This window comes from Aotus nancymaae, unplaced genomic scaffold (assembly GCF_030222135.1).
Source record: "Aotus nancymaae isolate 86718 unplaced genomic scaffold, 86718_ANA_hifiasm-v0.15.2.pri h1tg000036l, whole genome shotgun sequence".
Taxonomy (NCBI): domain Eukaryota; kingdom Metazoa; phylum Chordata; class Mammalia; order Primates; family Aotidae; genus Aotus; species Aotus nancymaae.
The window spans coordinates 73827218-73854164 of NW_026988450.1; the positions used below are offsets into that span (position 1 = coordinate 73827218).

The 26947-nt window shown below is 51.2% G+C and overlaps 1 protein-coding gene across 2 annotated transcripts; it reads left to right on the top strand.

The window, feature by feature from the left end:
- The first annotated feature begins 17765 nt into the window (after positions 1-17765).
- On the top strand, positions 17766-26232 carry TRIB1 (tribbles pseudokinase 1). 2 transcript variants are annotated; one of them, XM_012451631.3, is made up of 3 exons: positions 17766-18788; positions 21136-21428; positions 23837-26232. In XM_012451631.3, the coding sequence occupies exons 1-3, from the start codon at positions 18429-18431 to the stop codon at positions 24300-24302; spliced, it is 1119 nt and encodes a 372-aa protein (XP_012307054.1). In that variant the 5' UTR covers positions 17766-18428; the 3' UTR covers positions 24303-26232. The 2 variants fall into 2 exon arrangements, with proteins under 2 accessions (XP_012307054.1, XP_012307055.1); XM_012451632.2 differs by lacking the exon at positions 17766-18788 and adding an exon at positions 19895-20993.
- Positions 26233-26947: the final 715 nt, after the last annotated feature.

Here is a 26947-nt window from a genome sequence, read left to right on the forward strand (position 1 = left end):
AGTGCGGGGTGCAGAGGAAGTGCCGGTCAATGGTGGTTTTTATCCTGACTCCAGCTTGGATGGGACTCCGAGGGAAGCTGAGCGCTGGAGCTCCGGGAACAGAGGAAGCGATTGTGCAGGGGCGAAGGGGGGAGGGCCCCTCCTGGAGAGGGCAGTGAGAGTCCAGTCGAGCCCTACTTCCACTTATTATCCACAGGGGCATTCATCCTCCTAGCCTGAGAACAAGTGGGGATCCTTCCAGGACATGGCACCCCCAAGATTTTCCCATGCCCTCTGTTTGCTCACAGGTTCTCCCCCGCCCCCAGGGACGTAACATATTTTTAACCCTCTCCTACCCTGTGAGCCATTTTCTCATAAACATCATTTGAGCTGGGCTCAGTGGCTCATACCTGTAATCCCAGCACTTTGGGAGGCTGTGGCAGGTGGATCTGAGGTCGAGAGTTCGAGACCAGCCTGACCAACATGGTGAAAACCCTGTCTCTACCAAAAATATAAACATTAGCTGGGCGTGGCGGCACGAGCCTGTAATCCTAGCTACTAAGGAGGCTGAGGCAGGAGAATCAAGTCAACCGAGGAGGTGGAGGTTGCAGTGAGCTGAGACTGTGCCATTGCATTCTAGCCCAGGTGACAGAGTGAGACTCCATCTCAAAAAACAAACAAAAAAACCCCATCATTTGAGATGTAAGCTCAGAATAGATGATGAGAGACTGCCCGTTGTCACCGCTGAAGGCAATGCAGAGGTGCCCCCTAGGCAGGGGTGTGTGTGCCAGAGTGCCCAACTCTGTGTGCACTGACCTCACTCAAGTAGCTTCAAATGGGCCAGGGTGGGAGCATTTCCAGCATGGAAATCGGCAAACACTGCCACCAGAACCAGCTGTTCACACACTCACCAGCACACTCCTGCTCCCAAGAACTTGGCAATGAGGTTGCTGTCAGAGTTAAAGTAGAAATCCCATCCCCAGGGGATATGATTGGCCTTTGGTGGAGGAAACCGGGGCGGACCATAGGGTGAGAGAAGGGTTAGGAGAGCACCCCAAACTCCTATCAAGGTAAACCAGATAGATAAAGAACTGGAGAGTGGGCTGGGCGAGGTGGCTCATGCCTGTGATCCCAGCACTTTGGGAGGCTGAGGTAGGTGGATCACCTGAGGCCAGGAGTTCGAGACCAGCCTGGGCAACATGGTGGAACCCCGTTTCTACCAAAAATACAAAAATTAGCCAGGCATAGTAGTGGGCACCTGTAATCCCAGCTACTAGAGAGGCTGAGGTGGGAGAATGGCTTGAACCCGGGAGGCGGAGGTTGTAGTGAGCCAAAATCTTGCCACTGCACTCCTGCCTGGGTGATAGAGTGAGACTGTCTTAAAAAAAAATATAGGCCGGGCGCGGTGGCTCACGCCTGTAATCCCAGCACTTTGGGAGGCCGAGGCGGGTGGATCACGAGGTCAAGAGATCGAGACCATCCTGGTCAACGTGGTGAAACCCCGTCTCTACTAAAAATACAAAAAATTAGCCAGGCATGGTGGCGCATGCCTGTAATCCCAGCTACTCAGGAGGCTGAGGTAGGAGAATTGCCTGAACCCAGGAGGCGGAGGTTGTGGTGAGCCCAGATGGCGCCATTGCACTCCAGCCTGGGTAACAAGAGCGAAACTCCGTCTCAAAAAAAAAAAAAAAAAATATATATATATATATAAAAGGCCAGATGCAGTGGCTCATGCCTATAATCCCAGCACTTTGGGAAGCCTAGGTGGGCACATCACGAGGTCAGGAGATCGAGACCATCCTGGCCAATGTGGTGAAACCCCGTCTTAAAAGAAAAAAAGAAAAGAAAAGAAAAAGAAAAAACACTGGAGAGTGATGGTAATTTGGGAAGCAGAAATCTAATTGGTTAGTTGTCCCGATGCTTGTTTGGAGACAGAGAAGGATCTGATCTGGTGGGAACAGGAAGGGAACTGCTCTGACTGGCAAGGCCCACCTATTACTGGCTTTGCTGTCCAACCGCCCACCCTATGGCCTTCCTCTCTGCAGACCCTGACTTCCCTCTTTCACATAGCTGTGTGCTGCACTGCGTCCACCCCTATTGTGGACCAGATGCATCCATTCCTAGTGCCGGTTGTATTAGCCAGTTAGGGCTGCCGAAGCAAAGTACTACAGGCTGAGTGGCTGAAACAACAGAAATTTATTCATTTATTTATTTATTTTTTAGAAACGGGGTCTCACCATGTTGCCCAGGCTGGAGTGCAGTGGCTATTCACAGGTGCAATCCCACTGCTGATCAGCATGGGAGTTTTGACCTGCTTCGTTTAGGATCTGGGCCGGTTCACCCCTCCTTAGGTAACCTGGTGGTCCCTTGCTCCCAGGAGGTCATTATTTTTTCCTTTTTTTTTTTTTCGTTTTTTTTTTGAGGGAGGTCACCATATTGATGCCGAACTTAGTGCAGACACCTGATCGGCATAGCGCACTACAGCCCAGAACTCCTGGACTGAAGCAATCCTCCAGCCTCAATCTCCCGAACAGTTGGGCCTATAGGCACATGCCACCGCGCCCGGCTGAAACAACAGAAATTTATTTTCCTCATTGTTCTGGAGGCTAGAAGTTCAAGATGGAGGTGGGGGTGTTGGCAGGGTTGGTTACTCTTTTTTTTGAGGGCCTTGCTCTGTGGCCACTGGAATACAGTGTTGTGGTGCAATCTCGATTCACTGCAACCTCTGCGTTCAGGGCTGAGGTGATCTTCTGGCTTCAGCCACCTGAGCAGCTGGGACTACAGGTGCACACCACCACACCCAACAAACTTTTCTTTTCTTTTCCTTTTTTTGAGATGTAGTTTCACTCCGTCACCCAGGCTGGAGAACAATGGCGTGATCTCAGCTCATCGCAAACTCCGTGTCCCGTGTTCAAGTGATTCTCCTGCCTCAGCCTCTGGAGTAGCTGGGATTACAGGTGCCCACCACCATACCTGGCTGATTTTTTTGTATTTTTAGTAGAGACAGGATTTCTCCATGTTGCCCAGGCTGGTCTCAAACTCCTGGACTCAAGTGATCCACCCTCCCTGGCCTCCCAAAGTGCTGGGATTACAGGCATTGAGCCGCCACACCTGGCCAGGGTTGGTTAATTCTCAGACTTCTCTTCGCTGGTCGATGGCGTCTTCTTCCTCTGTCTTCCCAGGGTCATCCCTGAGTCTGTGTTGTTGTCTGTGTCCTAATCACCCGTTTTATTTTTTATTTATTTATTTATTTTTTTTAACTAAGGACATCAGTCAGACTAGATTAGGACCCACCCATATGACCTCATTTTATTTTACCTCTTTGAAGACCTTATCTCCGAATATAGTCACCCTGGGGCTTAGGACTTCATCCTATGAATGTGGGGCGTGGGCGAGGGAGGCATTCAGCCCATTACTGCAGTAATTGACTCAGACGTGGGCATGTGACCCACATCTGGCCAATGATAGGAGAGAGGATATCTGCTGGGGCGGGGGAGTGCCAGCCTCTGGGGAAACTCTTCTTTCCGAAGGGAAATCACAGAAAGAGGGCTCTACTCCGTCTTTGAATATTGTCATGTTGAGATGTGATACTGGACCCACTGCAGCCAAGCTGAGGCCGCCTGAGTGCGGAGCTGACGCCTAGGATGGAGATGAGGTGGTGAATCAACCAACTGTGAAGCCTCCTCCAAGCTGTCCTGTGGGGTTAAGCTGATTTAAATGAAGGTTGTTTTTGTGTGTGTGTGTTGTTTTGTTTTGTTTTTTTGAGACAGTCTCACTCTGTCACCCAGGCTGGAGTGCAGTGGTGCAATCTCAGCTCACCGCAACCTCCGCCTCTCGGGTTCAAGCAATATTCCTGCCTCAGCCTCCCAAATAGCTGGGGCCACGGGTGTGTGCCACCATGCCTGGCTAATTTTTATATTTTTAGTAGAGATGGGTTTTCACCATGTGGTCCAGGCTGATCTTGAACTCCTGAGTTCAGGCAATCTGCCCACCTCGGCTTCCCAAAGTGCTGAGATTACAGATGTGAGTCCCCGTGCCCGGCCCTTTAAGTGAAGGTTTTGGTTACACCTGCAAACATCCCAACTGCCATCTGAAGCAGAGACCACCTCCTTGAGTTGGTCTTGAGCTCCTGAACTCAGTCCACCTACACCTGCTCTCTTTGTCTTCCTGGGCTCACGTCCCAGCTGGCCTTGTCATTGGGTGAGAACGTGTCCTCGCTGACATGGGAAATGTAAATGGGTGTGGAGGCTCTCTGTGCCATTGCCAGGCCGAATGGGCGTGCCTGCCTCATGCTCCCGTTCTCTGCCAGCCAGCTGGAACCTGGATGTGGCTGAGACCCAGGCTTGATGGTGCAGATGGGATGCTGGAGCCACCACGTGGAAGGAGACTATGTCCCTAAATTCCACCAACCGGGAATGGTCCCCTCAGAAAGTGACAGGGGGTGTGAAATAGACTTCTGCATCCCTTAAGCCACTTTTTTGGGGGCTGTCTTTGTTATCGCAGCAGAGCTGTGCTTTAACTAATACACCATCTGTGCTCTGTAGAGAGTGGAGGGAGTCCTGCCAGCGCAAACGTAGCCAGAACTGTATCCTAGGATGACTTTCCCTTTAGAGACAGAGATGGCTTCAAGCTACGCTGGCTACAAAATACTTTCCAATATCCGCCACATTTGCAGATTCCGTTTATACAATTCACTTTCTGATAATGTGGCTTCCTGTGGGTGGCTCATCTGGGCAAAGTGAATGTTTTCATTGATCGGCTGATGCGGACATCCTGGCCTGCTGGATGTCTGCCTGTCTCAATGTGATTCTCGCTGTCTATCAAATTCCAGGCACCAGTTCAAATGAATCTGCCTTGGACATGGCTCCACTCTCAACAAGGACAACCTTACGTTCCCGGGGCTGGCCCATGAGGGGTTTTGTGGCAGAACTGACCTCTCCTTCCTGTGTCCCTCTTTAGGATCCATTTCATTCTTCTCATCCTTCAGTTCTCTGGGCCCTTCCTTTCCCATCCCACCGTGAGTTCACAGAGGACAGGGCTGCTGTTTACTTCTCTACTTCCTGTGTTGAATAGGATGCTTGGCACACAGTAGAAGCTCAATAAATGTGGGCCGAAGGACAAATGACTCTGGCCCAAGGACAAGGATCCCTTCTAGAGCTTGCTCCAGGTTTGTTCCAATATACAAAAGGTCTTACACAAACAAGTTTTGGTAAATTGAATTGTGTTGTTTCTTAGCTAGGTAAGCCCTCCCTCCAACCAACAGGTGAGGCCATATGTAATTTTACTGAAGCAGTACTTAGGTAGAGGTACTTGTGATGCAGTTTCCTAAGGAGTGGAGTGAAGAGAAAGCAAGCCTGGGTTGGGCGCAGTGGCGCACACCGGTAATCCCAGCACTTTGGGAGGCCGAGGCGGGCGGATCTCCTGAGGTCGGGAGTTCAAGACCAGCCTGACCAACATGGAGAAACCTCGTCTCTACTAAAAATACAAAATTAGCCCGGTGTGGTGGTGCGTGCCTGTAATCCCAGCTACTCGGGAGGCTGAGGCAGGAGATTTGCTTGAACCCGGGAGGTGGAGGTTGCAGTGAGCCAAGATGGCACCATCACACTCCAGCTTGGGCAACAAGAGCAAAACTCCATCTCAAAAAAAAAAAAAAAAAAAAAAAGCAAGCCTGGGAAGGAAGTGGAGAGAGAGGAGAGGGAACTACAAGTGTCTTGCTGTGGGCCAACCTGGGGTTTGCTTGAATCCTGATTCCCAGTCTTTTATTTTTATTGATTGATTGATTGATTGAAACAGGGTCTCGCTGTTGCCCAGGCTGGAGTGCGGGGGCATGATCATGGTTCATGGTTCACTGCATCCTCGACCTCCGAGGCTCAAGTGATACTCCCACCCCAGCCTCCTGAGTAGCTGAGACTACAGGTGTGTGCCACCATGCCTTGCTAATTTTTAAATTTTTTGTAGTGATGGGGTGGGGGGGTCTCACTATGTTGCCCAGGTTGGTCTTGAACTCCTGAACTCAAGTGATGGTCCCACCTCAGCCTCCTAAAGTGCTGGGATTACAGGTATGAGCCACTGTGTCTGGCCCACTGACCCCCAGTCTTTTTAGCTGTGTGACTTTGGGAAAGTGACTTAGCCTCTCTGAGCATCCCTTTCCTCAGATGGGAAATGGAGATAGTAATAACCACTTGAGGGCTGTTTCGAGGCCGAATGAGATAATCTATACCAAGTACAGCAAGTGACATTGAGTCAGTGCTCAGCATTGGTGGGTTTCTTTCCTCAACAAAGACAAATAATCCATGACCATACATCCTCCCAAGGCAGGAGGTTGTCTAAACCCACAGGCGCTGTGGAAAATTGCCCCTCTGCAATCCTTCACAGAAAGTCAGATTGTTGTCTACCAGGTTTGCATAAAGTGAGGTTTAGTGTCTGTGAACACAGCCATGGTATCTTAACAGCTGTGGCTTCTGAGGCCCTAGCAGTCATTACTCAGCCCAGAGGACAAAAGACTTCTATGCCTCAGACGCTTGGTGACCCGGTATGATTTGCCCCGGCCCACTTTATCTTTTCTTTTCTTTTCCTTTCTCTTTCTTTTCTTTTTTTTGAGACAGAATTTTGCTTTTGTTGCCCAGGCTGGAGTGCAATGGTGCGATCTCTGCTCACTACACCCTCCGCCTCCCAGTTCAGTTCTCCTGCCTCAGCCTCCCAAGTAGCTGGGATGACAGGCATGCGCCACCATGCCAGGCTAATTTTTTATTTTTAGTAGAGACAGGGTTTCTCCATGTTGGTTAGGCTGGTCTCAAACTCCTGACCTCAGGTAATCTGCTCGCCTCGGCCTCCCAAAGTGCTGGGATTACAGGCATGAGCCACCACGCCCCGCCCACTTTATCTTTCATTCATGGTCTGCAGCCCTCACGAATATTGCAGATGGGCCACCAGCCTAGAGTCCAAATGGTCCTTTGCTTGGGCTGGCTTCATTTAAGAATGAAGGCAGATGGTCTTGGCGGGCTGAATGAGAGAAAATAATCTGTTTGAAGGGGCAAGATGAATTACTTCAAAATAGCCTGTAGACCTCAGATCAGATCATGGTAGGGTGGGGACTTTTTTCTTTAATAAGAAAAAGGAAAATGCAATTTGTGGATATATATGTGTGCATGTATATGTTTTTGATGAGTGCTTTTTTTCCTTTCTTTGAGGCAAAGTTTTGCTCCTGTTGCCCAGGCTAGAGTGCAATGGCACCACTTGGCTCACTGAAACATCTACCTCCTGGATTCAAGCGATTCTCCTGCCTCAGCCTCCCAGGTAGCTGGGATTACAAGCGCCTGCCACCATGCCTGGCTAATTTTTGCATTTTTAGTAGAGACGGGGTTTCACCATATTGGTCAGGCTGGTCTTGAACTCCCGACTTCACATGATCCACCCACCTTGGCCTCCCAAAGTTCTGGGATTACAGGCATGAGCCACCGAGCCTGGCCGATAAGTGCTTTATATGCCAAGATGACTCACTGGTATGGGAGAGCTTGTAAGATCTGAGCACAGGGACCTTTCTGAGTCTTGGGAGATGCTCATTGGGATTGCAGGGCAATTGTATGAGTGTTTACAAAATGACTTTTTTCCTTTCAGCTCAGCTCACACTGATCCTGGCAGGACAGAAGACGGCATCTCTAGGGCCCCCTTGCATATGGTTGTACAGGGCTGAAATCCAGCCTGCTCTCTGCTGGCCAAGCCCTCTGCCCTGCTGTGGGGGCTACCTGTACCCTGCTGCAACCCACCCAGAGAGTGGGGCACCCTTTTCTAGCCAGCACTGAAAGGTGTGCTATGGGCTGAGGAGGCTCTGTCTGTCAGACTTCCTGACTCACCTGGAAGAGGTCCAGAGTGTTGTTCTGGTTGTCTATGGCTGTGTTACAAACTACTCCTAAACTTGGGTTATAAAGCTGTTCTGTGGGTCAGGCCACACAGAACAAGGGGTAAGGAGGCAGGGTTGAGTGAGATGGCGCTTGTCTGCTCTGTGATATCATTTGCTCCTAGGCTTCCTCACCCACCTGTGTGGTGCCTGGGCTGGGACAGCTGCAAGACGGGCTCAGCTGAATCTGTCATCTGGAGGTGCTCCCGTGGCCTCTATGCACCGCGTCCTCAGGGTAAAGGGGATTCTTACCTGGCTGCTCAGGGCTGCAATAGCAAGTGTCCAGTGGAACCAGGCAGAGGCCGCATGGGCTTTTATGACTCAACCTGGAAAGTCTCACTTTCTTTTTCTTTTTTTTTTTTGAGACGGAGTTTCGCTCTTGTTACCCAGGCTGGAGTGCAATGGCGCGATCTCGGCTCACCGCAACCTTCGCCTCCTGGGTTCAAGCAATTCTCCTGCCTCAGCCTCCCGAGTAGCTGGGACTACAGACGTGTGCTACCATGCCCAGCTAATTTTTGTATTTTTAGTAGAGACGGGGTTTCACCATGTTGACCAGGATGGTCTCGATCTCTTGACCTTGTGATCTACTGTCTCAGCCTCCCAAAGTGCTGGGATTATAGGCTTGAGCCACCGCGCCCAGCCCTCTTTCTTTTTTTCTTTTTTGAGATGGAGTCTCATTCTGTTGTCCAGGCTGGAGTGCAGTGGCACGATCTCAGCTCACTGCATCCTCCGCCACCTGGGTTCAAGCCATTCTCCTGCCTCAGCCTCCCGAGCAGCTGGGACTATAGGCATGCGCCACCACACCCAGCTAATTTTTGTATTGTTCTTTTTTTTTTTTTTTTAGTAGAGACTGGATTTCACCATATTGGTCAGGCTGGTTTTGAACTCCTGACCTGGTGATCCACCCACCTCGGCCTCCCAAAGTGCTGGTATTAGAGGCCTGTGCCACTGAGTCTGGCCTCAGAGTGTCATTTTCATTGTGACATGGGTCAAGGCAGTCATAAGCCCACCCAGATTCAAGAGACTCTGCCTTTTGATGGGAAAAGTGGCGAAGAATTTGCAATTGCATTTTTAAAACTATCACAGGGGGCTGGCCATGATGGCTTATGCCTGTAATCCCAGCACTTTGGGAGTCTGAGGAAGAGGATCATTTGAGGTCAGGAGTTCGAGACCAGCCTGGCCAACGTGGTGAAACCCTGTTTCTACTAAAAATACAAAAAATTAGTCAGGTGTGGTGGCACGCACCTGTAGTCCTAGTTACTTGGGAGGCTGAAATGGAATCGCTTGAACCTGGGAGGCAGAGGTTGCAGTGAGCTGAGATTGTGACACTCCAGCCTGGGCAACAAAGCAAGACCCTGTCTCAATAAATAAATAAATAAATAAATAAATAAATAAATAAATAATGAAAAAATAAAAAGATCGCAGGGGTATTCTGGGTGGGGCAGATAGGAGGAAAGGCGGCATCCCTTATTCCTTAAACATCCCTCTCCCCTTTTGCCCTCTCTCTAGGTTGGGGGACATCTGTTTCCAGGCTCTGGGCCCCTTTTCTGCTATCTGGAGGGTCTCCTGGGAAGACAGGCTCCCAGGGGAGCATTTCTGAGGAGTAAACTCAAAGGTCGCCAGGGTCTAGGCCGCTAACCTAAATTCGAGGTGGCGGACATTAGGCAGTAAGGAGTGGTGGGGACTGTGGTGAACTGGACAGTGCACACCTTACTTCCCAAAGAATCGCCAACACTGAGATGGGCTAACAAACATGGCCGAAGACTGGATTTGGACTGTGAGTTCCTGCTTCTTGATTTCTGACATTAAATAAGAGAATTAGTGTCAGAGATGAATGGGACCTCAGAGATCACCGAACCCACCAAGGTCAGTGGTTTTCACTTTTTTATTCAAGAGCAGTGGAAGCCTTTTTCTCTAACAAAATCTTACAGAAGAAGCATAATCTAGAACGTTTGATGAAAGCTGGGATGGGTATCTTAGAGTCCCACCATGATAACTTTAGGGTTGCAGGGCACTCAGTGTGAATATCACCAGTTCAGCATCTTCATTCAAAAAAAGGAAAAAAGTGGCCAGGCTCCGTGGCTCACACCTGTAATCCCAGCGCTTTGGGAGGCTGAGGTGGGCTGATCACTTTAGGTCAGGAGTTTGAGACTAGCCTGGCCAACATGGTGAAACCCCAGCTCTACTAAAAATACAAAAATTAGCCAGGTGTAGTGGCAGGTGCCTGTAATCCCAGCTGCTCTGGAGGCTGAGGCACTAGAATCGCTTGAGCCAGGGAGGTGGGGGTTGCAGTGAACTGAGATCGCACCACTGCACTTCAGCCTGGGTGACAGAGAGAAACTCTGTCTCAGAAAAAAAAAAGAGTACGAAAGAAGAGAAGTGACCTGCTGTGAGCTAACAGCACATCAGGCCTTAAACCCAAGTCTATTTTTTTTTCCTTGAGATGGAGTCTCACTCTGTCGCCCAGGCTGGAGTGCAGTGGTGCAGTCTCGGCTCAATGCAACCTCTGCCTCTTGGGTTCAAGCAGTTCTCCTGCCTCTGCCTCCAGAGTAGCTGGGATTACAGGTGCGCGCCACCATACCTGGCTAATGTTTTTGTATTTTTAATTGAGATGGGGTTTCTCCATGTTGTCCAGGCTGGTCTCGAACTCCTGTCCTCAAGTGATCTGCCCGACTCAGCCTCCCAAAGTGCTGGGATTATAGGAATGAGCCACTGTGCCTGGCCCTCAAACTTTTTAATTCATTTTTTTTTAGAATGTAGGGTCGGAAGCATAATGCACTGGATGCATAGTCTTTGTGTGCGGCTGCAAAGCCTCATGTGCCATAAGACAGGGAGCTGGAAACTGGGGACCCTGGTCTCTGAGGATTTCCTCTTTAGAATGGGTAGAACACTCAGAGCCTTCCTAATGTTGCTGCCGTGCACCTACCTTGGCATGAATGAAAATGAATCAAGCCAGAGGTCAGCAGCCTAACCTTGCCCAAAAAATCAATACAGGTTTCCCCATGTTACGTAATATGTGAGCTCCTGAAAAGTCAGAGGTAAATCAATTTTCTCGCAGTTGGACATGTACTGAGCATCGAGTATCAGCTGAGCATTGTGCTGAGGCTACGCAGGACACACACGCATGCGTGGTCATTGATGATTCCGGCTTTCAAGCCTCATCTTAAATGTACCAGAGGAGCTTGTGAATGTCATCCCTTGGTAGAGACCCTTTAATACGGGAAGAATGACCTCCTCATTGCCATTCTATTTATTTAGATGTTCTTATTTGTTGATTTGAATTTTCTTTTCTTTTTTTTTTGTTAAACATTTTTTAAAATTATACTTTAAGTTCTGGGGTACATGTGCAGAACGTGCAGGTTTGTTACATAGGTATACAAGTGGCATGGTGGTTTGCTGCATTCACCCCGTCATCTTCATTAGATGTTTCTCCTAATGCTATCCCTCCACTATTCCCCCACCCCCTGCTCTCCCTCCCCTAGCCTCCCACACCCAACAGACCCCAGTGTGTGATGCTCCCCTCCCTGTGTCCGTGTGTTTTCATTGTTCAACACCCATTTATGATCGAGAACATGCCATGTTTGGTTTTCTGTTCCTGTGTTAGTTTGCTGAGAATGATGGTTTCTAGCTTCATCCATGTTCTTGCAAAGGACATGAACTTATCCTTTTTTATGGCTGCATAGTATTCCGTGGTATATATGTGCCACATTTTCTTTATCCAATCTATCATTGATGGGCATTTGGGTTGGTTCCATGTCTTTGCTATTGTGAACAGTGCTGTAATAAACATACGTGTGCATGTCTTTATAGTAGAATGATTGATAATCCTTTGGGTATATACCCAGTAATGGGAATGCCGGGTCAAATGGTATTTCTAGTTCTAGATCCTTGAGGAATCAGCACACTGTCTTCCACAATGGTTGAACTAATTTACACTCCCAAGTCATTCTCCTGGCTCACCTCCCAAGTAGCTGGGACTACCGGTGCACACCACCACGTCTGGCTAATACTTGTATTTTTAGTAGAGACAAGGTTTCACCATGTTGGCCAGGGTGGCCTCGATCTCTTGACCTCATGATCTGCCTGCCTTGGCCTCCCAAAGTGCTGGGATTACAGGCATGAGCCACCTTGACTGTAACAGGGGTGGAGGCCAGCCTCAGTGGCTCACACCTGTAATCCCAGCACTTTAGGAGGCTGAGGTGGGAGGATTGGTTGAGCCCAGAAGTTTGAGGCCAGCCTGGGCAACATGGTAAAACCCCATCTGCACAACAAAACAAAACTGTGTAGGAGAGGAAAACTAGGCCTTTATTATGCCCATTTCACCAGTGACACAACCGAGACTCATAAAGAGCCATTGGCTTCCTCAAGTGAGTATGAAAAGTCCGAGGGAAGTTCAGTCCAGATTTTGTCGTTAGTGAAGCCCTCTGCAAAGAAATCAAGACCATTTTAGCTGACTTATGACTCGGCCTGCCTGATCTCAGGCCTTGCCAAAGGTCCATGTCCACCTTCCGCTGCATGCAGGCTGGGAGCCCCCCAAGCTTAAGCCCCTCCACTCCACCTCCCATTACCTCTCCAGGGCCAGACGTCGAACTCTGAAATCCGACTCCTACTCTCCAGTCCCCGTCTCTGTTGGAAGGCCAGTTTTCCCTCTCCATCTGTCATCTCAGGCTCTTCCTGTGGGTGACCCTTTGCCCTGGAGTGCATTTATTTGGTTAACACTTACTAAGCCCCTATTTTTTTTTTTTGGGGAGATGGAGTCTTGCTCTGTTGCCCAGGCTGGAGTGCAGTGGCACGATCTCGGCTCACCACAACCTCCCCCTCCCAGGTTCAATCGATTCTCGTGCCTTAGCCTCCAGAGTAGCTGGGACTACAGGCGCCTGACACCACCCCCGGCTAATTTTTGTATTTTTAGTAGAGATGGGGTTTCACCATGTTGGCCAGACTGGTCTCGAACTCCCAACCTCAAGTGATTCACCTGGCCGGTCTTTCCAGAGTGCTGGGATTATAGGCACGAGCCACTGTGCTTGGTCTTAGTCCCTTTTTGATAATGGACACTGGGCTGGGGGCTGGATGAACATGAATGAACAAGACACAACCCCTGCCCTCTGGGAACACAGTTGCGTGGAAAGCGTTGTGGGATTGGTTGGACAGAGGACTCGACGGCATTCAGTAGGACACTGAGATCTGACTGCAGGTGCTGGGGAAATCCAGATGGTGTTTTGAAGGATGAGTAAGAGTTCCTTTTCTTGGAAAAGGAAGAGAGGGAATTCCAGTGGGAGGGACCAGCACAGGCTGGAGCGCAGAGGTGTGAATTGGCAGATAGATGAGTTTGGGGCCCTGCCAGGAGCTGGCATGGGTAGAACAGAGGGGAGGAGGCGAGAAAGGTGGGGGCTGGAAGGGAAGCGGGGCCTGCAAGAGGGCCTACTTTTCCATACTTCGGTGTTTGTATTTTATCAAGGGGTGGGGTTCCCTGCAAGGTTTTAGGTGAGTGCCTTATATGATCACATTCAGATTTTAGGAAAATGACTGACAGCTGTGTGGGAATGGATCAAGGGCATACAGGACAAACTGTATTATGTGCATCACTATGTCTCCAGAGCTTAGTAGGTGCTGGCACAGAGTAGGGGCTCAATGTTGGTTGAAGGGATGAATGAGTGGCTCCGTTAGGAGCTCACTGCAGAAATGCAGGGGAAGGTTGTGAACTAGGACTATAGAGGTCTGCATGTGGGAAAGGGATTCGGTTTCTATTAGACGGGGTCTGGGCAGGAAAATGGAACTCAGGCCAGGAATTTCAGTAGAAAGAATTTATGTGGGCCGGGTGTGATGGCTGTAATCTCAGCACTTTGGGAGTCCTAAGCAGGGAGATTATGAGGTCAGGAGTTCGAGACCAGCCTGGCCAACATGGTGAAACCTCGTCTCTACTAAAAATGCAAATATTAGCCGGGCATGGTAGCATGTGCCTGTAGTCCCAGCTAGTCGGGAGGGTGAGGCAGGAGAATCGCTTGAACTTGGGAGGCGGAGATTGTGGTGAGCTGAGACTGCGCCACTGCACTCCAGCCTGGGTGACAGAGCGAGACTCTATCTCAAAAAAGAAAAAAGAATTTATGTGGAGAACTAGTTACAAAGGTATAGAAAGGGCAGAAACAAAACGGAACAAAACATGGTGCTGGGGGCCACCCAGAGGTTAGCAGCATCTGGAAGCCGCTGCCACCCCACGGCTGGAGGGACAAAAGTGGTTTCACCTGCTCCCAGAAGCCAGAGTCCCTGGAGTGAGCTTGGACCATGAAGAGGGGATGCCACGGGTTGAGCTCCCCAGGAAGCCGACTCTGAGATGCAGGCCAGCCTGCAGGAGGTTTATTAGGGGATACCATGGGACGAAGGGAGGAAGGAACAGGATTGGGCAGAGGAAAAAGCTGGCCTGTGATGCAATTTTAGGAAGGTCCCAGTTGACCCAGTCTGGGAGCTCTGAAGCTGGGATGCCTTTAAGAGGTGGCCCAAGTTGGGACAGGGGACCTTTATTCTCCCATGATCAGCAGTCACTAGATGTGGATCCCTTGGGAAGTGAGTGTGAACTCCGGCAAGGTGGCTCTTCTCAGTCAAGGCCATTTCCACAGCTCCTGATAAGCACTCCCAGCAGCTGGGGAGATGCCTTCTTCAGTTGGGCAGCAGGATCTGGCAGCCACGCAGAGGGGCTCCCTCCCTGGAGCCCCAGAGGAGGTGTGGCCGGCTGCTCCAAGCAAAGAGTAGTCGGGCTTCTCTCCTTCTTCCCACCTTCCAATCTCCCTCTAGGGCCTCCCACTGGGAAAACTGGGCTGGAGGCCAATGGGCAAGAGAGCCTGAGAAGCAGAGCTAGCAAGGGCCAGCCCCAGGGACCTGAACAGCATGGGGTAGGGCGCAGCACTGAGAGCTCATAGGTCTAGGGTGGACTATAGGAGAGAGGAAAAAGGCAGATTGAAGGAGAACCTGCAATGAGTGCCTGTGATTCTGGCCCCTGGGTGGGTGGGGCTGGGTGGATGGTGGCATGCCTTTCTCTCAGAAGAGGCAGAGAAGGAGAGGCACAAGTCTGGGAGGAAGATGCTCTAGGGCCATGCTGACGTTGCCATTCAAGTACTGGCAGCTCAGTGGATCTTAAATTCTGGCACAGAATTATCTTTGAAGACAAAAAAAACCTTAAGTGGGGCTGGGCGTGGTGGCTCAAGCCTGTAATCCTAGCACTTTGGGAGGCCGAGGTGGGTATTTCACTTAAAGTTAGGTGTTTGAGACCAACCTGGCCAACATGGTGAAACCTTGTCTCTACTACATGTACAAAAATTAGCCAGGCGCGGGGTGCCGGGCGCCTGTAATCCCAGCTACTTGGGAGGCTGAGGCAGGAGAATCACTTGAACCTGGGAGGCAGAGGTTGCAGTGAGCTGAGATCAGGCCACTGCACTCCAGCCTAGGCAACAGAGGGAGACTCTGTTTGAAAACCAACCAACCAACCCACCCACCCACCCTTAGGCGGGCTCTCTTCTGGCCACAGGACCAAGTGCAACATGGCCTTCAGGCCCTTCCCAACATTGTCCCAGGCGATCTCTGCAGGCTCAGCTCCCACCACTCTTGTAATTCCCCCAGCCTGCCCGCCCTGTCAGCCCTGCCCTTCCTCACACCCCTTGCCTGGCTGGCCTGGCCTCCCACCACTCATAGTCTCCCCTGTGCATCTCCCTCACAGTCCTGTACTTCTCCCAGGTCAAATGCCTTCCAGAGAGTCTTCCCTAACTCCTGTTTTCCCCTGCAAATTGTAATTTCTCCTTCCAGTTGCCATAAGTGCTTAGGAGCTTGGCTGGGCTATCCCTTGTGAGCTATTTAACTTCAGCAAGTAACTTCATCTTTCCTTTGTTGTTTTTTTTTTGAGACTAAGTCTTGCTCTGTCCCGAAGGTTGGAGTGCATTGGTATTATCTTGGTCCACTGCAACCTCCGCCTCCCGGGTTCAAGTGACTCCCATCTCAGCCTCCCCAGCAGCTGGGATTACAGGTGTGCCCCACCACACCCAGCTAATTTTTGTACTTTTAGTAGAGACAGGGTTTCACCATGTTGGCCAGACTGGTCTCAAACTCCTGACCTCAGATGATCCACCCACCTCGGTCTCCCGAAGTGCTGGGATTACAGGCGGGAGCCACCTCGCCTAGAGTGACTCATCTTCCTAAGGCTTCAGTTTCTTCCCTGTGAAATGGGGCAAAAAATAACCCCATAGTGTGGTTGGAAAACTGAAGTAATGTATGTAAAGTGATAAGAATAGTGTCCCCACACATTGTAGGCCTCGATTCATATTGGCTATTATTATTTTAATTTTCTTTTTCTTTTTCTTTTTTTTAAACACGGGGTTTCACCATGTTGGTCAGGCTGGTCTTGAACTCCTGATCTCAGGTGATCCACCCGCCTTGGCCTCCAAAGTGCTTGGATTACAGACGTGAGCCACCACACCCGGCCCTATTATTTTAATTTTCATCTTCTGATTCCCAGTGTTTAGCTTTTAGTAGATGCTTAATTAGTATTTGTTGAATGAATGGAGAATTAATCAGGAAAATGATTTATTCTTGGGGCTCAACCTGGTTTTAGAAAATTAAGTGTTTAGCAGAAGTGCGAGGAAGAGCTCTCTGATAAGTTATATTGCTGGGTGTCCAGGGACTCCAGACTGACCTGGTTCTCTAAACAAAGAAAAACGACAGATTCCAAGTTGTTTCATGCACAACTTTCATGCTCACCCAAATCACGCGGCATGAATGCACGCACACCACCTGGCGGGGCTGCCCGGCTGCAGGCGGTATCCCTGGCAGTGGCCAGGACTTCCACAATCCTACCCACCTACCCGGGCTGGCACTCAGGACATAGACCCAGCAGCGCGTGTGGAGGCTGGGGAGGGAGCAGGAATCCGGCGGCAGCCACGTGGGCCCCTTCCGCCCGCTCCCCACATCCTTTGTTTCCCACCGGCCCTGGCTCAGGAAGCTCTTTCTGCGAGTCACCGCGAAGGGGCGGCCCGGGAGCCAGGAGAAGCTATTTCCGTGCAATCCGGGCGGGCGGCAGGCGCGGGGGATTGGGGGGGGGGCGGCGTGGAGGTGGAGGCAGCGCAGAAGGCCCAGTGTTTGCTTTTCTTTCATCCAACAGAAGGTTCTATTTGTGGAAGCGAACAGACGCTGGGGATTAGAGCTGGGAGGGAGCAGGAAAAGGGGGAAAAAAAAGCCACATCCACTACCACGCATAGGTCTTCCCCGGAACTACCGCGTGGGGGTGAATGATTCTGGAATTCATCACCTCCCTATCCCCCACTTCCTCCGGCTGCAGCCGGGCTTCGGCGGCGCCCACGGCTCCAACCGGAGCTCCCCAGGCGCTGGGCGGTGGGGGGATCCCCGGGGCCAAAGGCGTCGCCGCGGGGCTGCAGCGAGCAGCGGGTGCAGAGGACCGTGGTGCGCGCTCCCGCCTCGCGCCCGCAGCCCATTGTGCTTGCTGTGAATGAGGCGCGCGCACCAATCAGCGGTCGCTTCTCCCTCCGCGGCCCCGCCCCCCCGCCCACTTCCCGGGACCCTGACGTCACGGGAACTTTTCCTCCGCCCCCTCCATCGGCTTCTCGCGCTGAGCCGGGGCCGGCCGGAGGGCGCGCACCGCCTGCTGCCCTGCCCAGCCCAGCCCGGGGGGCGTGTGCGCGCGCCCAGGCCGGCCCGGGGCGCACCACCTGCGCCCGAGCGCGCGCTGCCCAGAGCATCCCCAGCCCTCGGGCCAACCCCATCCCCCCAACTCCAGCTCCCCCCCCTCCCCCCAGTCTCCTCCCTCCGCTCCGGAGACGGCTCGCCGGGCGGCGGGGCCGGAGTCGTCGCAGCCACCTCATTGCACAACCCGGCTTCCCAACTGTTTACACAGCCTGGCCTGTGAGTGTGTGTGTATACAGCGTGAGTCACCGGGAGGCGGAGGAGGTGGAGGAAAAGGAGAAGGAGGAGTGCACTGGCCGGGATCGGTGCAGCGCACACACTCACTCGCAGTCACTCTCTCTGAGCGCGTCTCGCTCGCTCTCACACACGCCCGGAGCCCAGGAGCGCGCAGGATCCCGAGCGCCGCGAAAAAGTTCCCCCGGCTTGTGCTCGAGACTCATCGCTTTGGGAAGTGCATTTGCTTCGTGGCTCCGCCGAGCCTGCCGAGTCCTGTCCTCGCGTCTCGGGACCCCGGGATCGCCGGCCGCCGCCGCCGCCGCCGCCGCCTCTGCCTCCCAGACTGTCTGTCGGCAGCCTCGGCAACAATAGTGGCGGCCGCCCCCAGCGAGGCTCCCGGAGCCCTTGCCTGCGAGGGTCCGGGGACCCGAGCCGGCCTCCGCTTCCCGGACGCACAGCCAGCGTGGTCCCCGCGTGCAGTGCCAGCGCCGGGGAGCGGCTCCTGCTTTGCCCCTCGTGGGGGCCGAGCCCAGCCCCGTCTGCAAACTCCATCCCCCCGGGTGGAAGAAGTTGCGGCGCCGGCGCCAAGCCCGCAGCGCCTTCCCGCGCGGATCCCGGGACTTACAAAGCCGGGGCTGCCCCGGCCCAGGACGGGATGAGGGTCGGTCCGGTGCGCTCTGCCATGAGCGGCGCCTCGCAGCCCCGCGGCCCGGCCCTGCTGTTCCCGGCCGCCCGAGGTGTCCCGACCAAACGCCTGCTGGACGCGGACGACTCGGCGGCTGTGGCGGCCAAGTGCCCGCGCCTCTCCGAGTGCTCCAGTCCCCCGGACTACCTCAGCCCCCCCGGCTCGCCCTGCACCCCACAGCCCCCTCCTGCTGCGCCGGGGGCCGGCGGCGGCCCCGGGAGCGCGCCGGGGCCCAGCCGCATCGCCGACTACCTGCTGCTGCCCCTAGCCGAGCGCGAGCATGTGTCCCGGGCCCTGTGCATCCACACTGGCCGCGAGCTGCGCTGCAAGGTAGGAACTCCCAGGCCAGGACCCGGCGGGGGTCGGGGGCTCGCGACAGGGTGATCGGCAAAGGTGCTTGGGATCCGGCCAACGCTTGGGCTGGGCACAGAACGGATCAGTGGATTGGGTCCGATAAGACCCCATTTGACCAGGTTCACCTTTTTGTGGATTGGGGGGTTTCCCATGGAGTGGTATAAGGGGGCGCCTAGAGGAAGTGCATTGTTCAGTTCCTTTCTCTCTGTTCCTTTCCTTAGCGCCCCAGTATAGCGCGTGGCGTTCCATATAAGTTGTGGAATTGAAATGGATTCCAGGGCCATGCCATTCCCCTTCTCTCATTCTCCTCACTCTCCACCTCCCGCAACCCTGCCCCCCGCCCCCCATGTCCTGGAAGGACGCCCTGCAGTGGGTGCCTCCTAGGAGCTTGAAGCAGCTGGCAGCTCTCTTGCCGGGCTTAGTTGTAGGTGGTAAGGGGGCTGGAAGACTGTGTCCGGCTCCTGCCTTGGGGATTCCGAATTGATTCGGCGTTGCGACTAGAACACGCCCTCCCAAGGGAGCAGTCCCAGAGTCTTCCACCCGAGGCAGAGGAATCTGTTCGGAGTAGAACTGTTGGAAAGCCCACACCGGTCAGGAACCCTCGCTTCGATTCACTTTATTTTCCAGCCAGCGATTTTTCCTTTGAACATAGGGATCCCATCCAGGAGGAGACACAGCACCTAGAAACGGGATCCGCCGAGTCCTCCTCCTGCGCCCGTAGACGCAGAACGTTCCCACAGTCTACTTTCTGCGAGCGTGACACCCCTGTTTGAGTCACCCCAGAGCACCCTCAGGCTGCTCCTTTTCACCCGAAAGATAGGATCACCCCCAGTTAAGCCGCTTCTGGGTTTTCCACAACTCACCTGACACTCCCAACACCCGGACCCCGTCCCGGGGTTCGCTGCTGCCACCTACTGTCCAACTCGAATGAAATTTCAAACGCACGATCAAGCCTAGTTTAATAGGTGGAAAAAAAAAAAAACCCTTTTCTTCTTCTTCATGACCGGGGTTAAGAGCTGTTCTGGGAGAGGCATGTGTGTGTGGTGGGATGGGGTGGGGTGAGAGGAGGGGGCAACAGGGGCTTTTTCTAGCTGGTGCCAGAGCAGCCAGGCCTCAGAGGTGGGGTGAGTCTGGCCATTGTGCAACCCTTCCAGTTCCTCTGAGCAGATAATAGCTGAATCCAGATGGTGACAGCCCGTGTGTCACCGTTTCCAGTTGAGTCTAGGATATGAGTAACTGGACTAAACAAAAGGCCTTTAAAGAGACCAGCCAGCTTTCTAGAAGAGAGGAGATACTACTCATTTCTAGGGGTGGGGTCGGGTGTGTGTGTGGGGGATAAACAAATGAAAAAACCATTCTCGGGATCCCATACCCCTCCTGTGACAATTGTAACTCAAGGCTGCTTACACTTGAGTCAGACTCTAGGCAGGTTGCTTAAGGCTGCATTGTCCCTGCCTCCCCCTCCGAGTCATCTGCTCCTTCTGATTAATGATAACTCTGCATGTTCTCTGGCCCCTGCTTCCCCTTGGAGGCTGCAGAGTCACCACATTCTGTGCCCTTTCTGTGCTGAGCATGTTGGGTCTGCAGGAGGCACATGCATATGCATGTCTAGGGTCTGCTTTTCAGTTCCTGGACATGCCAGGGGTGTCCTATCAGCCACTCACGAGTGTGACCTGCAAACAGGGCAGGGCCACCGAGGGTGTGGGCTTTGCTTAGCTGTCAGGAGCTGATGGAAGATGGGAACATGTACATAAGACAGTTCTTTTTTTTTTTTTTTTTTTTGAGACGGAGTCTTGCTCTGTCCCCCAGGCTGGAGTGCAATGGCACGATCTCCGCTCACTGCAACCTCCACCTCCCAGGTTCAAGTGATTCTCCTGCCTCAGCCTCCCAAGTAGCTGGGATTACAGTCACCTTCCTCCACGCCTGGCTAATTTTTGTATTTTTAATAGAGACAGGGTTTCATCATGTTGGCCAGGCTGATCTCGAACTCCTGACCTCATGATTCGCCTGCCTCGGCCTCCCAAAGTGCTGGAATTACAGGTGTGAGCCACTGTGCCCGGCCAGAAGACAGTTCTTTCAAATAATCTGTGTGAATGCTGGAAACCCTTTCAGTGTTTGCAACTCTAGAGTCCTAGGGGTTACTGGTTTTAAAGGCGTCGGGAGCAGCTGTGGCTGCGGAAGGTAAGGTGCCAGAGGAAAGGGAGTAGGTGAATGGAACTTACATCCCAAGCCCAAAGGTTGAGAACTACGGCTCAGCTCGGTAAGGGGTTTGGGAGCTGCCTTTGCTGTTCTGGCCCCTAAATGGGCCCCCTTCTCTCCGCAGGTGTTCCCTATTAAACACTACCAGGACAAAATCAGGCCTTACATCCAGCTGCCATCACACAGCAACATTACCGGCATCGTGGAAGTGATCCTTGGGGAAACCAAGGCCTACGTCTTCTTTGAGAAGGACTTTGGGGACATGCACTCCTATGTGCGAAGCCGGAAGAGGCTGCGAGAAGAGGAAGCTGCTCGGCTCTTCAAGCAGATTGTCTCCGCCGTCGCCCACTGCCACCAGTCAGCCATCGTACTGGGAGACCTGAAGCTTAGGAAGTTCGTATTCTCCACGGAGGAGAGGTGAGCGACCGCCACGGCTTCTCCTGTGGCCTTTTGGAATCAAGTGGAAGGAGCAGGTCGTGTAGTTAGGTGCTGTGTGCTGGTGCAAAACAAAGTCAAGGGCTCATATGTCCCAGATTTAGTATTTAGAGCTTCTGTTCCTAAGGAGTCACAGCCAAGGTTGGTTTATTCTGCATTCTCTTGGATGGGGCCTGGGGGCACTGTGGCGCTTCTGTGGGATGGCATGTGTTGACAGGGCGCCCTCCCGTCTCCTCCCCCAGGATCAGGTTCATTCCCCATTGTTATCAGAAAGGTCAACTGTTTGGGGTACAAATATTAAACCTCCCTTTACAATATTGCCTTCTAAAGTAAGTGTTCAAATCTTTGCTTATGCCAAGTGTTGCTTTGTACCTAGAAGGTTTCGCAGAGCTAGTGAGACTGTCATGTTTGCAGAATTCCCAGCCTCTTCTTTCACGCTGCATTCCTGTCCCATCTCAGGCCAGGTCCTCCGTACTTGCGTCACATTCTCTGGTGACTTTTTAGACATCTTATTTGGATACATCTTTAGAAAATAGCCACACTGAATAATAAATGGAAGTTGGCTAGGATGGATTGCTAAATATAGATCATAGCTTACCTCATAAAGAACAAGATGAGCTTGATAAGAGCGTAATGAGGCATTAAGATTCAAAGCTGAGGTTTCAGACTAGAGAATTCAGGAAGCCGCATGAGATAGACCACACTTGATTTTAAGATCCGGGGCCACATCCCTTGTGGAAGGATTAAGAGCAGTGAGGCTGTAGCATTGTAGAGATGAGAGTGAGTTATTTTGTTGTAAGAAGTGGGCTTATCTCACCTGTGCATTTTTACCTTTGACTCCAGAGCATACGAAACAGTACAGAGTTGAGCTGTCATAAAGCATGAGTTGGTATCTGACCTCGCAATAATTATTGGAACACACTGATTAGCAAAGAAAAGCAAACTGTTGGCAGGGAAGAAGTTTCTAATTCCTGGAACATGCTCCTTTGATATGGTGATGCATTTTCTGAAACATGCCTTACACACCTCCTTACTAGCTTTTGAAATCTGCATTGCACAGGCGAATATCATGGGCATGGGGTTTGGCAACCCAAGGGTTAAGCAATGTCAGGCTGACGCTATTCGTGTAACCAGCACAGGTGCAGGGTTTTAGTGCTGTAGCAGCCAATCAGGGGCAGACAGTGTGGGTTGAGTCATATTTTCCGTTTACAGAACCAATGGGTATTTTACATAACGACAGGGAGGTCATGCTGAGGACATACTGAAGTTAGCACATGTATACTACACTCCAGGGAACAGGAAGGCAGGAAGAAAAAAAAAATACCAGACCTTTGAGAGGAAAAGGAATTGACCCATCAGCCAGTACCAAATGTTTGCATTTAACTCCACAAGTGACTTACTGAAACAGGGCTATTTCAGAGAAGCAGGCAGAGGCAGGGTGTCACCAGATATTAGAGCTTTCCCACCTGGCTTTGGGCTTTGGGGGATCCAGGAGACTTGGGTGGTTGGTTCTGAATAAGGAGGCACCTGCAGCTTCATAAGAGAGCCTTTGACTGAGGTTTTTGGGACTTTAGTTGTTGCCTGAAGACAGACCCCCCTGTAGAATAAATATGCCCACATGTTGATGTGCCACCGAGGGGAGTGTATGTCCCTGTATAAGAATTTCAGGGGCCCCACCTCCCTGAAGTCCCTAGTACTTTTGTTTGTGGGCATAACCTCTTTGTCCAGGCAGTGTTCTTTGCAATTAAACACCCCAATAAATGTAATTAACATTCCTTGCAACTTTCCCATCATAATTGTCACAGCCTGGGCCAGGTGGACAAAGTTCATTCTGCATGCGTGTATCAGTGTGGACACCCGCGCTGAAAACCTGTGTGTGTAATAGCAGTGACTTTAGGCTCTGTGTTCTGTAATGCAGTGTGGGTCCAGGGAGCCCTGGCAGTCAGCGGCATAAGAGAGAAGATGGGCTCGTAGGATGCTTAGGCCCTCCCTGAAGAAGCAGGATCTGCTGCTCTTCCCTGATAGCTTTTGTAGAGAACGCAGCACTCCCCTGAGACAGGCTCCCAGTTCTGCAATGTGAACTTAGTAGATTGTGTAACTCCTATTAGGATAGCTCTTGTAAGCTCTAGCATTATGAATACTATTTGGGGCTTTGCATCATACCCTCCACCCCAGGCGCTCTGTCGATACTTTGCAAACATTTATTGCAGTTTGTGTTGGTTTGTGAAATCACGAGTCCTCAGCAGTTGCAGGCGCTGCTTACTGGACGAAGGGGTAAATAGCATTCCTTGAGCCTTTGCTGTTAGTGCCTGTGGGCGCTGTTATTGGGAAGGCTTTGTTTTTCATAGCAGCTGGTATGGAAATAATGGCTTGGTTCCTCTCTCTTGCAGAACCCAGCTCAGACTAGAAAGTCTGGAAGACACACACATCATCAAGGGGGAGGATGATGCTTTGTCAGACAAACACGGCTGCCCAGCCTACGTGAGCCCTGAGATCCTCAACACCACCGGGACCTACTCTGGAAAGGCTGCGGATGTTTGGAGCTTAGGGGTGATGCTCTATACCCTTCTGGTTGGACGATACCCCTTCCATGACTCGGACCCCAGTGCCCTTTTCTCCAAAATCCGGCGTGGACAGTTCTGCATTCCTGAACACATTTCCCCCAAAGCCAGGTGCCTCATTCGCAGCCTCTTGAGACGGGAGCCCTCTGAGAGACTCACTGCCCCTGAGATCTTACTGCACCCCTGGTTTGAGTCCATCTTGGAACCTGGGTACATCGACTCAGAAATAGGAACTTCAGACCAGATTGTTCCAGAGTACCAGGAGGACAGTGACATTAGTTCTTTCTTCTGCTAATCCCCAAAACCTCAGAAACCTCATAATTCTTAAACCTGGTATTTCCATTTCTAAAGATGGACAGGCCCTTTGGCGTGGTATCAACCAGATCATGACTGCGTTAGGATGAAGGCTGCTGAACCTCTTATCTGTTGGGAGGAGTGACTTTACCGATTTGAGCAGCATACGCTGTGATTGGCTGCCCTGCAAAGTTGTTTCTCTTAAGGAACTCTCGCCAACTCTCTGTGCTGGATTTGGGAGTTCCGCACCTTTTATGGATGGCAGGAGTATGGACATCCCACACCCGGTGGTCAAGTGTGTCATAAACTCGAGCATTCGAATGGGAGAAAAAGCAGATCGCACAATGACATATTTTGGGCAATAACCGTATTTTAACAGGGTGACACATTGGGCCAATCAGTCTGCCATCTTTGAACTCATCTCTGGTAGCTAGATGTGCTACCACAGCTTCTCTGATGGGAAGGTTCCTTTTTTGATTTAATACTCACCCTTTCTTCACACTCACATTTACCAATGACTCTGCTCTGTTTTTGGAGCAGACTGTTTTAAGTTGCTCAGGAGCCTGATGGAACCATGAACCCAGACTCTCCTCTGTTTCCTGCCAAGACCTCATCTGCACTAATGCCTTCTCCCTGACCTTGACACTTTCCCCCTCTAGCTACAAAAGCACTTACCAGCCGAACGTGGAACAGCATCACAAAAGATTCCATCTCCCCACGGTTTCAGAACTCTGAGCTCAGACAGAGACTCCAGATTTTAAGAAATAATTTGAGTGCTTGGAAACTATTCGCTTTTTAAGTTCCTTCCAAATATATTAGTACCTACCCTTTTTACCCACCCTTTACTTTTTCCCCAAGACCATCTCAGGGCGGAGCGTTCTGTCTAGGAGGAGGAAGATAAGGAGGCTCCCACCCGCCTCTCCCAAGAGCAGACATTAAACATCTCTGCGCTTTGAAGAGAGTGAATTTCGGATAGTCTTCTGATTCTCAGACTAACTTCCAGAATTATACTTTAACCCCTCCCAGATATGGTCCGCCTCTGGCATTGTGTGTGCATCTGCAGTTTTGCATGATGGGTTGTTAATATTTCAAATGTGTGGTTTATGAATATATCTGTATAATCGGCTTCTGGAGTGAAACAGCAAACCCCAAATCTTTAAAGTTGGAAGGGACTTCAAAAATCATCCGGTCCAATCTCTTTCCTCTTTCTGTCACCTCCCAAGGCAGAAATCCCCCCTTCAGCTTCTTTCGTAGGTGGGAATCCAGCCTCTGTTAGATACTTCCAGAGATGGGAACTCACTCCCTCCAAATGACAGAGCTTTAATGGAGAAACTGCAACTTCCATTAAAAAGCACGTTCAGATGAAATATCAGTAACTGTCTTGGACAGTGCTGAAATCAGGTGGTTAAACGGGTAAACAAAAACATACTGTATTTTGAGAAATGGCACAAACATAGGCAGTCATCTTTAAGGGCTACGCCTAGGCAAACTACTAACATGCATTGTGAGAATGCCGTGTATACCTCATGTACTGTGTACTTTGTACATATATTTTACCTTTTATACCTATGTCCGATTTGTTTTGTTTTGTTCTGGCTTTGAGGCTTGTTTTGTTGTCTGTGTCTGTCTGAATAACCTGCGTGTCTAAAACCACGTGAAATGTGAATGATTATTGGCAATATTACCTTGACAGAATCATGGGACTTGGAGAAGAGGGAGGACAGAGGCCTCTGTCGCACTAACGCTCTCGTGGTTGCTCGACTGTTGTATCTGTGATACATTATCCGGCTAAGGACGCTGGGTTGGCAGGGGCTTCTGCCAGGAAAGCTAGAAACACTAGGTTCTTCCTGTACATATGTGTATATATGTGAACAGTGAGATGGCCGTTTCTGACTTGTAGAGAAATTTTAATAAATCTGGTTTCGTAAATAGGTGTGGTGAATTTCTTTCGGGTTCAATCTGCTTTGCCTTTTGCAACTTCACGCAGAGGTTGCAAAGGTCTCTGGCCTCAGGGCTTACCATCTGGTTGGGGTGGGCAGCAAGGGGAAGGTGGAAGAGGAGACGACGATGATGATCATCGATGACCTTTGGCAGACTTGAACCCATTTGTTTTTGTCTTTCCAGTGGGCGAATTTATTTTGATGGATGAAGCCCGTTTGGTGACACCAAGTTGGTGGGTGCTTTGGATTGGATTTAGACTCAAGAAACATTTTTTATTTTTTTATGCTCTTTATTTGTTTATTTTTAAAAGACAGGGTTTCACCATGTTAGCCGGCTGGTCTTGATCTCCTGACCTCGTGATCCACCCGCCTTGGCCTCCCAAAGTGTTGGGATTATATGTGTGAGCCACCGCGCCCAGCCTATTTTTTTTTATGCTGTTAGCAGAATCAGAATCAAGAAATATTTGAAGGTGAGCATGCATAAATTAACCTTGAGTTGTAAAAATCAACTTGTCTGTTTTGGGCTGTGGACCCTTGGGAATTTGAGAAAGCTATGACCACTGCTGAGAACAGTGTCACGTGCATAAAACAAAATTTTGGATCGGGTGCGGTGGCACACGCCCGTAATCCCAGCCCTTTGGGAGGCCAGCGTGGGCAGGTCATGAGGTCAGGAGTTCGAGACCAGCCTGGCCAACATGGTGAAAAC

What these genes read in the sequence shown, in the direction of transcription:
- TRIB1 (XM_012451631.3), top strand. Translation starts at nt 18,429, where the DNA reads ATGAGGGTCGGTCCGGTGCGCTCTGCCATGAGCGGCGCCTCGCAGCCC. An exon ending in GCCGCGAGCTGCGCTGCAAG is followed by an intron (nt 18,789 to 21,135) that starts GTAGGAACTCCC and finishes TTCTCTCCGCAG; the next exon opens with GTGTTCCCTATTAAACACTA. An exon ending in GTATTCTCCACGGAGGAGAG is followed by an intron (nt 21,429 to 23,836) that starts GTGAGCGACCGC and finishes TCTCTCTTGCAG; the next exon opens with AACCCAGCTCAGACTAGAAA.